Consider the following 16,079-nt stretch of genomic DNA (forward strand, 5'->3'; position numbering starts at 1 on the left):
CCTGCCCCATAGCAGAAAAAATGGCTGCCTTGAATAGTCTCTAACTGTAGGGGCCACCTCAAAACATGTCAAAGGTTCAAAGGTTATGACAACTACACCATTTGAATGTGCACTACCTTTCATAGGTGTGCCAAAGTAAAAAAAAATGACAGCCACAAATGGCCAATGACAGTCAGAGCCATGTATATAAACCAGTCTTTAGTTAACGTGATGCTGTACACAGCAACTGGAATAAAAGCTTTTTCCCACCCACCACCCCACCCTTGCTGTGTGAGAAACAAGGCCACAAACACATTTCCTGGACTTCCGAGAGCATCTTCACAGTTTTCAAAGGTGGGGGGTCAGGAGGAGCAACCCCCCTCATTCAATATCCACCAGTTCCACTTCAAAGAAAAGTTTTGCATTTGGTGGAATTCTAAAGTATGCAAGTTAAGGAATTCGTTCTACGGTGGAAGTTACACTTGCCGAGTGGCAGTTCTGAAGAGAGTCGGAAGGCAAAGTTCACAGGAATAGGGGGGAACAAAATGTAGTAAGCATTTGCCACTTGTTGTTGTTGTTACATATCCTATAATTAGCTGATGAAGACCTGATATATAACATTCCCCCCTCCCCAAAGTTCTTCAAGTACATGGTCTGTCTGGTTCAGAGTTGGCATCACCTTCCCTTGAAATATTCAGTCAATGGAGAACACATAAGTACTTAAAACTAGATAGGCAGAGTTTGACTCTGTTCCAGAACAACTTTGGTTACAATTCCCAGCCATGGGACACGCCACATGGACGGGGCTGCAGCAAGCATTGTCACATGATAGGGGAAGTGCAATGCTCTAGCCTGCCGCTTCAGTTCCTTATTTCCAGGTCCTCTTGCCTCATCTTCAAACACCTTGGCACTGCCGTCATGCCCAATTTTAGGGATCGCATACTGTTTGGCAGCACATAGGGATTCAATTGACCAACTTAGTGTCAGAGATGTGCTTTGCCTTTGTGGGAAGGGTGCTGGTGAGGCCTGCCGTGCTGCAGGCGTTTCTGCCCGTTTGCATCCCATGCTCCCCAAAAATTTTGAAGAGGGGGGCACTAGCCATGATGGCTGTGCTCTCCCTCCACAGTTGGAGCAGCAGTACTGGAGGCCACATCAGGAGAGAAGCCTCTTGTACTCAAATCCTGCTTGCAGGCTTCCCATTGGGACATCTCTATATATTGTATTTTAAAATGGGGTTTCAGAGTTTTTAGGGGTTTTTGAATGTCTTCTGTAGGTTTTTCAATTTCATTGTTCTGTATGGGACAATGACAATAAAGATATATCATATTGTAACAGGCTGCTGGACTAGATGGGCCATTGGCCTGATCCAGCAGGTTCTGATGTTCTTACCTGCACTTGCCCCATGCTTAGACCTTGGGAATTCCTTCACCAGCACCTGGCTTTCTGAGCCAGAGAATTTTGCGCACCCACATTTCCCATCAGATTACAGTGGTGCCTCGCAAGACGAAATTAATTCGTTCCGCAAGTCTCTTCGTCTTGCGAGTTTTTCGTCTTGCGATGCACGGTTTTCCATAGGAATGCATTGAAAATCAATTAATGCGTTCCTATGGAAAACGCCTTCCCCCGACCTCTTCTGGCGGGCGGCATTTTAAAATCGCCCGGGACAGCGGAGGACTTCTTCGCTGTCCGGGGCGATTTAAAAGCCCCTGGGAAGGCAGGCAGGGGGGACAAAGGCTTTCTCGCCCCGCCGCTCGGCTTCGGGACATCGTTCTGAAGCCGGGCGGCGGGGGGAGGCTTTCTCGCCCGGCCGCCCGGCTTCGGGACATCGTTCCGATGCCGGGCGGCTGGGGGAGGCGTTCCTGCCCCACTTCCCGGCATCGGGACGATGCCCCGAAGCCGGGCGGCTGGGGGAGGCGTTCCTGCCCCACTTCCCGGCATCGGGACGATGCCCCGAAGCCGGGCGGCTGGGGGAGGCGTTCCTGCCCCACTTCCCGGCATCGGGACGATGCCCCGAAGCCGGGCGGCTGGGGGAGGCGTTCCTGCCCCACTTCCCGGCATCGGGACGATGCCCCGAAGCCGGGCGGCTGGGGGAGGCGTTCCTGCCCCACTTCCCGGCATCGGGACGATGCCCCGAAGCCGGGCGGCGGGGGGAGGCTTTCCCGCCCGGCCGCCCGGCTTCGGGACATCGTTCCGATGCCGGGCGGCTGGGGGAGGCGTTCCTGCCCCACCGCCCGGCATCGGGACGATGCCCCGAAGCCGGGCGGCTGGGGGAGGCGTTCCTGCCCCACTTCCCGGCATCGGGAGATGCCCCGAAGCCGGGCGGCGGGGGGAGGCTTTCCCGCCCGGCCGCCCGGCTTCGGGACATCGTTCCGATGCCGGGCGGCGGGGGGAGGCTTTCCCGCCCGGCCGCCCGGCTTCGGGACATCGTTCCGATGCCGGGCGGCGGGGGGAGGCTTTCTCGCCCGGCCGCCCGGCTTCGGGACATCGTTCCGATGCCGGGCAGCTGGGGGAGGCGTTCCTGCCCCACCGCCCGGCATCGGGACGATGCCCCGATGCCGGGCGGCGGGGGGAGGCGTTCCTGCCCCACCGCCCGGCATCGGGACGATGCCCCGATGCCGGGCGGCGGGGGGAGGCGTTCCTGCCCCACCGCCCGGCATCGGGACGATGCCCCGAAGCCGGGCGGCGGGGGGGGAGCTTCAAAAGCCGTCCGGGGGCTTTTAAATCGCCCCGGACAGTCCCGGGGCGATTTAAAAGCCCCCAGTTAGGCAGGCAGGGGGGCCAAAAGTCTTTGCCCCCCCTGCCTGCCTTCAAAAGCCGTCCGGATAGCGGGAAGCGCTTCCCTGCTATCCCGGACCGCTTTTAAAATGCTGGCGGTGGGGAGCAAAGCCTTTCGCCCCCGCCGGCCTTCCTGGACCTCTTTTGAAGTCCGGAGGGGGGGGAAAGGCTTTGCTCCCCACCGCCAGCATTTAAAAAAAGGTCCCCGAGATTTCCCTATGGGCTTTCGTCTTGCGATGCAAGCCCATAGGGAAAATCGTCTAGCGAAGCGTCGCAAAAACCGAAAAACCCTTTCGTCTTGCGGGTTTTTCGTCTTGCGAGGCATTCGTCTTGCGGGGCACCACTGTAGTAGACTGCTCAGCGGCACACTTTGCAAGGATACTTGGCATCTGGCTGCCCTTTCTTCCCATAAGCCCATTCCGGTTCGATTTCCAGGTGAGCCTTCTCCCCTTTGCTCATGGTCAGCAGAGCTTCGTCCCACTGGAAAAAAAAAACAAGTCTACCTGAGAAACAGGCTGGAAGGAATGTTTTTGACCTGGGCTATTAGAAGATAAGCTGAAACAGTAAGGGTGAGTGGAGCAAGTTCCCTCTGCTGGGTAAGTTAACGAACTCAGCAGGCTAAGACCTTTGTGTTTTGAGGAGGACTAGAGAGCCAGCCCTTTTAGGTTAAATGTTTTACAAGATGTCTGTCTTTTTGAAAATCTGGTTCAGATGAATTACTGCAAAATCATGTTTAATGAATGCATTCTAGTGCTTTTAAGATTATCAGAAAGGTAGAGACAGACTGATGCAGGATATGTAAAAAAAGGTAAAGGACCCCTGGACTGTTAAGTCCAGTCAAAGACGACTATGGGGTTGTGGTGCTCATCTCGCTTTCAGGCCGAGGGAGCCAGCGTTTGTGCACAGACAGTTTTCCGGGTCATGTGGTCAGCAGGACTAAACCGCGTCTGGCGCATGGAGGACCGTGATGAGTGCCAGAGCGCATGGAAACAGTGTTTACCTTCCCACCAGAGCAGTACCTATTTATCTACTTGTGCTGGCGTGCTTTCAAACTGCTAGGTTGGCAGGAGCTGGGACAGAGCAAAGGGAGCTCACTCCATCATGGGGATTCGAACCGCTGACCTTCCAATCAGCAAGCCCAAGAGGCTCAGTGGTTTAGACCAAAGCGCCACAGCTGTATACGAAGAAGTGATGTCCATCCCACAAGTTTCTGCAGAAGAAGCCACCACTGTCCCTACTGTTTTAGCCTCCTGCAAAATGCCAATTAGAAGGAAATAAACAACCCCTTTCTCTGCCCCTCTCTTCCTTAGGGGCTCATTAATACTGCTTCTGTATTCTGCCAAAAGCACAACTGGTATGACGGAAGCCATTTCTCCTCCTCCCTCCTCTTAGATAAAGGAATCAGTTTCCTATTCCCTGGAACCTTTTCAGGAGGCTGTAGCAAAAGTTTGCACCTTCTGCAGAAGATCACCCAAGGGCACGTCTCCCTCTGCACACGCCACGGGAGTCAGGGAAGGGAGAGGTCAAGGACATCACAAGTTGAAGGTCTCGCTAGTAGGGCAAGCCACAACTTGTTGGCCACCTGTGAGATGTGATGACAAGTAGCCCAGGGAGTGCGGACAGGTAACAAAGGACACATAGAAACAGATAATAGTGAAATAAGTAAATCCTGGCAATCCTTAAAACGGCATATACACTTAGGTATCTTAATGCCAATCATCCTAACCTGCGCTCAGGTAAAACATTTCACACCCCCACCTCCTCCCTCCATCTTGGTGGGCAGCATAATCTGTTTCAATGGGCTCTGATGCAAAGACCACTGAGCACGGGAAAGGAAAATGAATTTTGTCAGATGTGCTATGGAGGAAGGCTGACAGACAACATGCATCAGCTTCTCTTCTTGGAGGATTCAAGCAAATAGCCTGACAGCTGCCTGGCAACAGGAGCTCCTCCCTGACGGACGAGCACAGGAGGTGGGAGGCCCAAACACATCCTAGCTGCACCCACCCACCCTTCCGCCAGCCTACTCACGCCTCGTATCACTTTTCCAACGCCGACTTTGAAGCTCAGTGGTTTTGCAGCTTTCTTTTTCTTTGAACCTGAAACGACACCAACATTCTGGAGCTCTTATCCCTCTCCCAGCTGGCTTCTTGCTCTACACCAGCCTCCCCACACTTGGCGCGCTCCAGATGTTCTGGACAACAACTCCCCACCCGGAAAGTATCGCTGGTGGTCAAGGGCGATGAAAAAGTTTGCCTTCTGCCCAAAGGTCTCAAGGCAACTTAGATACAAAACTAATATTTAAAACATGCAACAATAATACCAAAAGGTGGTCCCACTGAGCAAGAGTGATGTTTTGGGAGTCCAAAACATCTGGAGGGCACTGCTTTTGGGAAAGGATTCCCGGGGAGTCACCCACATTCCAGGTCACGCAAATTCACTAGGTAACTAGGGGGCAAAACTAGCCTGGTCACAAGCAGGCAGCCATTCCAACCAAGGAGTGAAGCTGTTTTGATAGTTGCTTAATGGCTACAAAACTCCCACCACTCTGTCAAGAAAGGGGTTTCTCAGTCAAAGCCCAGTTTGCTAAATATTTAGTGTATAAAAGGAGCATGGAAGACTGAGAAGCACTGCGATTTCCATCCCTCTCTCCTTTGGAAGCCTGGTAGTGCAGCCTCACGAGGGTCATTTCTGGCGCATGATGCACTGGAAGGCAAGCGACATGTGAAACAGCTTCCGTCTACTATATTTCAGGGCATTTTGCACTGAACAAAGACCCCCTAAATTGTGCTTGAGAAAGAGACATCTGCACCATAGGAGCCAACTCCAGGGGGTCGTGGGTGCTTGGGCACCCACAATAATACAACTGTGGGGGCGGGGCACCCACAATGTCATTGAGAAAAGCCAGCACTGCCTCTGAGGGAGAAGCAGTCCAGCTCTGCCCCCCGCAGCCAGCTGGTGAGGCACCCTTTTCCAGGCAGGGAGTGGGGGATTCAGACATGGAAAAGGTTACCTCACTTGCTGTGGCGAGGAGGAGGAAGAGGAGCCGCAGACATTGGGTGTGTGACGTCACAAATCCATGTTGAGGTGGCAGGCATCCACAATCCTGAGGGCAAGAGGGCACCCCTGATCTGCCCAAACACCCAGGTCTTTGGGTACAGTACACTTCTAGGCCAGAGGCCAAGCAGACATGCAGAGGTGGCAACAGGGGACCACAAGAAACTCCTGCCTTATACAGAGTCGGACCACTGGACCATCTAGGTCTGAACTGTCTTCTATAGTGACAGGCAGCAGTGGTTCTCCAGGAAGAAGTTCTAACTGTGCCCATGAGTGGTGGGTGTGGGTGTGTACATATTTGTATGTACTGTTAGGATATAGTTCTGTTCCATCTTAAAAGGATCAGGCATGACTGTTGTGTGTCACATGCCTGTTTACTTCCAGCACAGTCTGCTGGGAACTTCCATTTATATATTGCTTTTGCTTTTTGCTGTTTTGCTGGAGATGAAGGGAAGTAGACATGTTTTCCTTTGTTCCTGAACTATGCTGAATAAAACGCCTGTAAACACTGCTTACACATGTCTCTGTCTGCCTCTTCTGCTGCAAAGAATTATTCACTCTGCTGACAGAGCGTGCACGTAAATGTATCTGAGGCTCGTGTCGCTGACTGATGCTGTTCCAATGGAGACCGGTGATCGTCCGGCTGCCAGACAGTGGCTGGTGCCAGCTGGGGGCCTGCCAATTGCCCCCGACTCCCGGCAACATTCAAACACATACATGTGTCAACCCAGACACACTGAATACATCACATCGGCTACAATACTGTAAGTGGAACTCTGCTCATGGAATGGGACTTTGCTTCCTTCTCTCCACTGCAGCTCTTGGGAGAGCTGACGCTGAAGGTCAGGGACCTTCTCGAAGCACATGGAACATGACAGCATGTGGGCTGTAGATTGGGGGTGCAGGAGTACGAAGAAATCACAGAAATCTCTTTTTCATTCAGAGACTCAAGTCCATTCAGATCCAACCCATTTGTCAGAATGCAAAATTTGATTCCCCAGTGCTAAACAGACCATGCCCTCGAGAATCCACGGGGAATGCAAACTGGAATCCCCAGACGGGAAGAAAAAAAAATGCAAACTGCAGCCCAGAAGCAGAGGCATGGCCTTGTGCAAGACCCGTTCACTTCACAGGCAAAACATCTGCTGCATCGTGTTCCCAGGAGATGCTCTGTAGGTGCACAAGGCCACCACCTGGCTGAAGCTAAGCAGGTCTGGGTCTAGTGAGTGACTGGGAACCACAAGTAGAAGCTACCTTGGGTTCCATGGCAGAAGACAGGTGGGGTATAAATGAGAGAAAATAAAGCTGTGCCTTCAGTCACAGCTACTCTGGTCTTTAAAGCCCACAGCTTCCCCATCTCTGTGAAGAAGAGAAATGCCACCTTTTCTGAACACTAACTTGTCTGAATATTACTATCGAAGACGGTTCCATCTTGCAGCTTCCCTGTATACCAACAGTGAACGACATCGCCCTTTTTGGGAAAGTTGATTTTATCCCCCTTCTTCAGTACTGACTTCGTATATTTTGGGGGGCCCTGAAATGGGAAGAGGGGAGAAACAAGGGTCAAGCTACCGCTCTCACTGTTCCAAAAGGTACAGAAGTTGACCAAAGCATCGCACAAAAGACAATGAAGAAATGGCTTCAGAGGGCAGAAAGGAAAGACAGCCAACCATTAGCTCTGCTATTTAATATTAAAGCCCCGATATGACTGAACACAATGCTCCACACAGCTAGCAGACGAGATCACAAAATGATGTGCAGCCATGACCTACGCTGGACAACAGGGTGAAGGCTGCAATACTTACTATACACAGTTCCCTGGGAGTAAGCCCTATGAAATACAATGGGACTTATTTCTGTGAGCATGCGAAGTAAATCACTTAAGACTCTGTGGATATATTCAGGGAGGATCTTAAATTCTGAGCTCTTAGAATATGTGCTGAAGTCTGCCTGATGTAAGGTCGCCTGTCCAGAAAATGCTGCAACAGATTTGAGAAATCTCCAAGGGAACAGAGTTCCCTGGAGGAAATTGCAAATGGAACCGACAGCTGGTTCCAATCCAGATATTCAAACCCTTCATGAGGGCATGTACTGGGACTTCTAGGCACACAGCTGCACCTTCTGGAGAGAAGTTCCCACGATTACAGCACTGCATTTTCTCGGTGAGGAAGATCCTGAAATTCTGAAGCGGCTCTTCTATGTCCAGAAGAGGTGCACCCCCCCCTCCTGTCCATTTTGCCTGCTCCCTTACATCATTCCTGCAAGGGCTGCCTCTTCCCACCAGCCAGAGTCTGCAAATCATACCTGATTGTTCTCCTCACCTACCTCATCCACAGCTTCCTCAGGCTTCGTCTCCTTGGCCTTCTCCTCATCAATCTTGACATTTTTCACTTGCTCTGCTACATGCTCTGGACTCTCAGTACCCTTAAATCTCTAGAAAGAAAATGTGTTACATCTGTGAAGAAATTCCTGTCTCAGAGGCATCTGGTTGGCCACTGAGAGAACAGGATGCTGGGCCAAATGGGCCGTTGGCCTGATCCAGCAGTCTCTTCTTACATACTCATTGCAAAGGAAATACAATCCATATCATTTCGTATACCTTATAAAGGAAGGAAGCCGAGCCACACAGGCCACAGTGAGCTTTAACTTGCAGGGAAAAGACTTATGGAAAATGCCACAAACCAGAGATCCTACAACACTGACTACCAAGCCAACAAGCAGACTGCACAAATGAGCATGGAAACGCTGATGGCTGAGAGCCAGTGTGGTGTAGTGGTTAAGAGCGGTAGTCTCGTAATCTGGGGAACCGGGTTCGCGTCTCCGCTCCTCCACATGCAGCTGCTGGGTGACCTTGGGCCAGTCACACTTCTTGAAGTCTCTCAGCCCCACTCACCTCACAGAGGGAGGAAGGGAAAGGAGAATGTTAGCCGCTTTGAGACTCCTGAAGGGGAGTGAAAGGCGGGATATCAAATCCAAACTCTTCTTCTGAGCTTCCTGGAGAGCTCCACCTATACTGGGCCTTCATACTCATTTGGTTAACTATATTGATCCACACCAAATAATTACCAGATTTTTAGAGAACTTAGGTAGGAGCTTATATAGCAAAGGGCTTATTATCTCCCTCTCCCCACCACTATCAATGGCTACTGAAAATGGGTTTGTGTCATAGCTTATTTTAAATAGCGCTTGTGTAATATCGGGAGCCCATTTATACCTTCCCCCAGCTGATGTTAAACCTCTTACATTTCAGTTAAAAAACAAGTTGACACACAGAGCATTTAAATAATACCGTATTTTTCGCTCCATTGGACGCACCAGACCATAGGACGCACCAGACCATAGGAGGGGGAGAACAGTGAAAAAAATTTTTTTTCTTGTTCTCCCCCTCTAAAACAAGGTGCGTTCAAGGTACATTCACCAGAGCTTGTGGGGCTGGCGGTGGGGGGAAGTGCTGCTTTCCCCCATCACCAGCCTCAAAGATCCCTGAAGCCTTTGGAGTGAAGCACCCCGCTGCCCTGGAGAGGCTGTGCGCGCAGCCGTCCCCAAGCTAGAGCAGCGAGACGGAGCCCTCCGTCTCGCTGTTCTGACTTGGGAACAGCCTTGCCAGCTTCTGCAGGACAGCGGGGTGAAGGCACCCGCTGCCCTGGAGAGGCTGTGCGTGCAGCCGTCCCCAAGCTAGAGCAGCGAGACGGAGCGCTCCGCAGTGCTCCATCATCCTGTTCTGGCTATGGGCTTAGCGGCGCAGCCTGCATTCGCTCTATAGGACGCACACACATTTCCCCTTAATTTTTGGAGGGGAAAATGTGCGTCCTATAGAACGAAAAATACGGTATATGAACATCTTAGGTGGGATCAAGCCTCATGCCGCCCACTTTGAATGGCAGCAGTTCTCCCGGACTGAAGGCAGAGGTCTCTCCTAGCCCTGCAAGATGCAGGAGAAAAGCAAAGCATTTGTTCTGTCCCCAAGGCAACTGTTTCTTAATTTTGATTTTGTTAATTGTTGTAAGCTGTTCTAGAACCTGCTAGTGAAGGGCAGGTAATAAATTTGATGATTATGAACCTTAGTCACAAAGATTCTAGTAATAAGATCTGCTCAGACATGGCAGGGTACCTACCTTGGTTTCAAAGAGCTCGTTATATGCCGTGATCAGCTGCTCCTTACTGGCGGTCTTGGCCACATTTTTTATCTGTCCAAGTAGTTTGTGCTCTGACAGGAACTAAAAGCAAAACCAAGAGTGTTAGTTCAATACCGTGAAAGAAAGGAGTCACGTCACTCTCCTGCCATGCAACTGGGATTATGGGAAGTGCATTTTACAGAGTGAAATACTCTGCTTGAACCAGACCACATCCAGTGAATGAAATCAACTGAAGCCTCTTCTTCCAACCAAGCTCAAAAATCTCACGTGGGCATTCGCAGGTAATACCTTGTGGCCACGCGCTGGGGGTGAACTATAAACCCTGAACACAACCCAGTGGCGGCACAGGACAGAGAGTCAGTACTGGGGACATGCTAATCTTCTCTGTATCGTTCCAATTTTAGTATATGTGCTGTTCATATATGCAACAACAGTGGCAAGAATTCTTCTAGCCAAAAAATGGAAACAAGGACCAAGGAAAGAAGAGTGGCAGATGAAAATGATGGACTTTGCGGAACTGACGAAGCTGACGGGGAAAATCCGAAACCAGCATGATCAAGTATTCCAAATGGACTGGAGTAAATTTGTACAATATTTAAGAATACAGTCCTACCTCGGGTTACAGCCGCTTCAGGTTGTGTCTTTTCGGGTTGTGGACTGCCAAAACCCGGAAGTACCGGAACGAGTTACTTCCGGGTTTCGGTGGTTGCGCATGCGCAGAAGCGCTAAATTGCACTTTGCGCATGTGCAGAATCGCAACCCGTGTGTGCGCAGATGCAGGTTGCGAACATGCATCCCGCACGGATCACATTCACAACCCGAGCATCCACTGTATTGTAAGCAATTAACAACACTAATAGGGTTGTCTGAAGACTTGTAATGAGAAATTTTATATTTATATAAATTTTGAGATATTTTGCAATGTGTGCAATTATAACTGGAAAATGTAGAAAATGCTATAATATGAAGGTTAATAAAGAAATCCATGAGGGGGGGAGGAAAGTCGACAGGCTCTAAAGAGTCAAAGAGGTAAAGTGGATAATAATGATGTGAATCTATGTTATTAAATGGAAAATTAATAATAAATATAATAATAAAAAAGGAAAGAGAGCCAGTGCTGCCCTTGTGATCCCCCTCCCCACCCAGCTGCAGGAATGCGCAGCTGTCACCCAACCCCCAACCCAGAGGGATCCCCTGCAAGGGTGGCCTCAGTCGCAGTCCTCAATCGGAGGGTGCTTTGGATCCAGAGTATTTTTTGCAAGGTTATAGGTACAAAGCAGAGACATCACCTTGCCATCAAAGGTCCATATAGTAAAAGCCATGGTTTTCCCAGTAGTGATGTATGGAAGTGAGAGCTGGACCATAAAGAAGGCTGATCGCCGAAGAATGGATGCTTTTGAATTCTGGTGCTGGAGGAGACTGGAGAGTCCCAGGGACTGCAAGAAGATCCAACCTCTCCATTCTGAAGGAAACCAGCCCTGAGTGCTCACTGGAAGGACAGATCGTGAAGCTGAGGCTCCAATACTTTGGCCACCTCATGAGAAGAGAAGACTCCCTGGAAAAGACCCTGATGTTGGGAAAGATGGAGGGCACAAGGAGAAGGGGACGACAAAGGACGAGATGGTTGGACAGTGTTCTCGAAGCTACAAACATGAGTTTGACCAAACTGTGGGAGGCAGTGGAAGACAGGAGAGCCTGGCCTGCTCTGGTCCAGGGGGTCACAAAGAGGCAGACACGACTATCCGACTAAACAACAACAACAGAGGTACAAAAGGCGGCCCTGCAATCAAACAAAACCCCAAAGTTGCATCTCCGACATTTATTGACGCCCTGCCTTTTCCCATCGGCGACTCTAGGTGCCTTACAGATGAAAGCAAAGGCGACTCCATTTGCCAGTGAAGATCCATGAACATAGGAAGCTGCTTTGCCCAGAGTCACACCCACAACCGGCTCATTGTTGTCTACTCTGACCGGCAGCAACAGCCCGGAAGGGTTTTGGGAACCTTCCCAGCCGCTCAGGCCTTCTGCCTGCAAGGGGGGGGTCATAACTGGTTGCCGAAACTCTTGGGGGGAGGAACTTGGCCCCTTCGTTTCTTTTTTGGGGGGTGACCTTTATTTTACAATTAGAGGGGAGCTTTGAATGCCCCACAAAGACGAAAAAAGAAGAGGGGCAGGTGAAAATGCTGGCAAAGCTGACGGGGAAAATCCGAAACCAGCACAATCAAGTATTCCAAAAAGACTGGAGTAAATTCATACAATATTTGAAAGATCATTGTAAGCAATTAAGAACGCTAGTAGGGTTGACTGAAGACTTGTAATGAGAATTTTTTTTAACCTTTCTATATTTATTTAGACTTTGAGGTATTTAGTGATGAGTCTTATTAGAATTGGGAAATATACCAAATGCTGTGATATAAAGGTGAGCTTTGAAAGCCAGGAGGCGGGAGGGAAGGAAGGCGACAGGCTCCGAGGAGCCAAGGAAGGAAAGTGGATCATCATAATGATGTGATTATATATGTTTAAATGGAAAATTTATAAAAAAATATTTGAGGGCCACTGGGCGGAGGAAGGCAGGAGCGGGGCTGGCCAGGGGGGCGGGCGGGCTCCACTGCGGGGGGTTGGGCTGGATGACCTTCGGGGGACCCCGAACACCCTGGCGATTCTGTTCCGTGGATAAGCGGGCGCGACGAGGTCGGAGGAAAAGGGGAGGCGGGAGGCGCTGGCGGGACACGCGCGTTCAGACGTTCTCCCCGCACGCGTGTCGGGCGGGAGGCGGCCCCGCCCGCTCCTCGCGTGTCTCCCGCCCTGGCCGAGAGAAAGAGAGAGAGAGGCTGCGGCGGCACCTCCGCCCGACACGCGTGTCCCCGCGAGCGTGTGAAGGGAGGCCGAGCGGGCGCCCACCTTGTGCGCCGCCTGCTCCTGCAGGAAGCGGACGATCTCCTTCTTGGGCAGGGCGTCTCCGCGGAGCTCCTCGGGGCTCCAGGGCCGCGCGGGGGCCGCCATGGCCTCGCCTCCTCACACGAGTCAGCGCTCCCTCACGACGCCGGGACTACATTTCCCAGCGCGCCCGCGGGAGCCTTACACCGCCCCTTCGCCCGCTCGGCATGCTGGGAAATGTAGTCCGCGGGGGGGGGGGTAGCGGAGACTGGCCGGCCAATGGCGGAGCTTCTTAAGGGGGCCCCCGATGCATGCTGGGTAGGGCTCACGGCTGCAGCTGCTGCTGTTAGTGCCGCTCTGCTCTCTCCGCAGAGGTCCGTAGATATATAATAGATAGAGGGGGCTGCGAGGGAGAGGGACGGGATGCGACAAAAGGAAAATAAATAAGCTTTCTATCCATGTAACGTTTTCTTTGAGTAGCTGTGCATTGTTGTGATATTTCCTTTAAGTTGTCCGTTGTTCCTTCAGTTTTTTGTAAACCGCTTAAGTGATATTTTTAATAGGATATATATATCTATTTATATATATATATATATAAATAAATAATTGACCGGTGTGGACAATTAATAATGCACAATCAGTAACTGATATTTGTTTTTTCAAATTTCAACTGTTTTTATTTTATGGTTTTGCTTTCATTGGTGTAAGCCACTCTGCTGTATTTTTTATGAGACAGCGGTATGCAAATATATATATAAATATATTATAGTGTAAACCATCCTGTGATCCTCGGCTAAATGACGGTATATAAATTTAAATTATAAAAATAGCAGGATGTGGGTAGGTAAATAGATACTTCAAGGGGACTTTGTATCCCTCTTTCATTTAGTTTTGCTTTGACAGGTGATAACAGAAACTCCTCTGAAATTTATTGAAATGGGTAACAGTAACAGCACTCCCACCAGAGCAGTAAAAAACATTCTAGTGCTGACCCTTCGCTGTACAGTTATTTCAGATATGCATCACATCTCTCGCAAATGCAACAAGGCTGCTGGTTTTCTCTTTTGCTGGAGAAGCTGAAGGGAGAGAAAAAGAATCCTCTTGGGTTATGTTGTGGGACCTCTGATCTTGCAAAGTTTCCGGCCAAACCAAAACAATGACAGCACCACCAGTCTGTCCCTTTTATTATTCAAGATATTTTACTTGGCTCCCCCTTTAGGCTTGATAATCTGGTCTTTTCCCTGGCACTTCCCACTTCCTTCCCCTCCTCTTACATTCCTCCTGGAGACTCTGATGAAGAGACAAAGCTGCTCTTATACAAAGAACAAAGAAGAACTATATAAAAAATAAATAAAATTGTCCAGTAGCACCTTAGAGACCAGCTAAGTTTGTTCTGGGTATAAGCTTCCGTGTGCATGAACACTTCTTCAGATACTTCAGAATAATTTGTTCTTGCTCTCTCCACCAGAATAAGCATGCATACCAAAGGAGAGAGTATGACAGCCTGTCTGTCTGCCCTTGAAGAAAGGAGTTGTGGCAGCTGTGGACTGAGGAGGAATTCCCACGTCTGCTTTCCTGACTGGAGGACTAATTGTCCTTTTGTTCTGTTGGATAGATATGAAAGATCTCCCCTGACCAAGAGAGAGGGTCATAACTTTTAAATAACTAACTTTCCAGGTTGCTGGTGTAATAAACATAAATCTGCCCCTATTCCCTTATGGGGGACACAGGAGCCCTTATAGAGTCCTTTGTAGGTTCTCCATCGGTTGGAGAAAATAACAGAGGCCAGCCAGAGAATACTGAGAAGCAAAGCAGCTAGGAAGCCTGATTTTTATTGAACTGTTTCAACAGGGTGCTCCCCTCACACGCAGGAGAGGAGGACCCAGAACAAAGGTGTGTCCATCCTTATATAGACATTTTTAATTGCCCGCCCTGGAGTCCAAGACCACCCCCAGAAACATCATACATACATCACGGAAAGGGCGGTCTACAACAGAAATCCGAGTGCGTTGTTTACCTCCTGTCTGGCAGGTTACCTGTTAATGCTTACTTGATTGGATACCCTGGGGAGCCTGGCCAGTCTTTTGTAATGATAAATACTTAGTTCCTGAGCCAGGTCACAGGCTCACCCTATTCACACGCAGACATACCCTTAAGACAGGATTTGTGAATGAAAAGACAACGGGGAGGCTTTTCCATTTTCCTTGACCTTGCAGAAAAATCATTTGGTCAGTTTGGGAGTCAAAATGGTTCCAGGGCTGTTTTCCTGTGCTGTTTCAGACATGTTGTTTATATATTTATGTACTGTATGTGTTTGCTTGGTACATTTATTAAATACTGTATATAAGACCTTAGATTTTTTATTTCACTGGTTAGCTGCACCTTTCGGTACCCACGTGGGAAACAAAATTCTGTGATGATTTGTAAAAACTCGATAGTTCAGTCTGGCAGGTAGCACCTACACTCTGGAACTCCCTGCCTATTAATGTCAAGCAGGTGCATCCACTGTCCTCTTTTCGGTGTCTGCCAGGTACATAGAATCAAAGAATTGGTGGAGATGGAAGGGACCCCAGGGCCATCTAGTCCAGCCCCATGCACTTCTGGGATTTCCCCCCTTGGTCACCCATCCAATTCGAAACCATGCTGGCCCCTGCTTATCTGGCAAGGCAAAAACAAAAACAGGATAAAACATAAATTACTGATAGATAGTAAGGAAAGAGGGGGATTTTCCTTGCCAGACTTGGTTTATTCGGAAATTTGTTTTTTTGTGTGTGTTTTAATTGCAATGTGTAATTTTTGTCGTGTTGGAAAATCAATAAAAAGCCATTAAAAAAACAACAACTATTGCAGATTTTTTTTAAAGAAGTGAGTGAAAGTTCATATGATTTTGACTTTGTTTCAGCCTACTCTCTTGCCGCTTCAAACTCCCGTGCGTTTCAACTTACGGCTGTCCATTACCTTCCTGATACCGCTCTCTCTTTCTTGCAAACGAGGCTGTGGACGGGGCGAACTTCATTGAAATCAAACTTGGGTCGGGAAACAGGCGGCGTCACCATGCGCTCGGCGCATGCGCTGCCGGGCTCCCCTTCACCACGTGAGCCTCTGGGGAAACCCCGCCCAGGCGGCCGTCCGGCCAATCACGGCGCGCAGCCGACCGGGGCGGGGATGGCGCGGCTTTTTGAGGGCGGCCGAGCGGCCGTTTCAAGATGGCGGCTGCTCCGCCCGGCGCCGCTGCCTGAGGGGAGCTGCTCGTGA

At 50.0% G+C, this 16,079-nt stretch overlaps 1 protein-coding gene across 2 annotated transcripts; it reads right to left on the reverse strand.

Annotated features, from left to right (window-relative positions):
* Window positions 1–181: 181 nt before the first annotated feature.
* Window positions 182–13,016, reverse strand: FKBP3 (FKBP prolyl isomerase 3). Of its 2 annotated transcripts, XM_081915634.1 has the most exons (7): window positions 12,849–13,013; window positions 9,927–10,028; window positions 8,137–8,244; window positions 7,210–7,345; window positions 4,786–4,853; window positions 3,137–3,234; window positions 182–415 (listed from the first exon to the last, which is right to left on the reverse strand). In XM_081915634.1, exons 1-7 carry the CDS (start codon window positions 12,948–12,950, stop codon window positions 361–363), a joined length of 669 nt encoding a protein of 222 aa, XP_081771760.1. In that variant the 5' UTR covers window positions 12,951–13,013; the 3' UTR covers window positions 182–360. The 2 variants fall into 2 exon arrangements, with proteins under 2 accessions (XP_081771760.1, XP_081771761.1); XM_081915635.1 differs by lacking the exon at window positions 4,786–4,853 and having other exon boundaries at window positions 12,849–13,016.
* Between the last annotated feature and the right edge of the window lie 3,063 nt (window positions 13,017–16,079).

This window comes from Podarcis melisellensis (genome assembly GCF_964234715.1).
Source record: "Podarcis melisellensis genome assembly, chromosome: 1".
NCBI classification, from domain to species: domain Eukaryota; kingdom Metazoa; phylum Chordata; class Lepidosauria; order Squamata; family Lacertidae; genus Podarcis; species Podarcis melisellensis.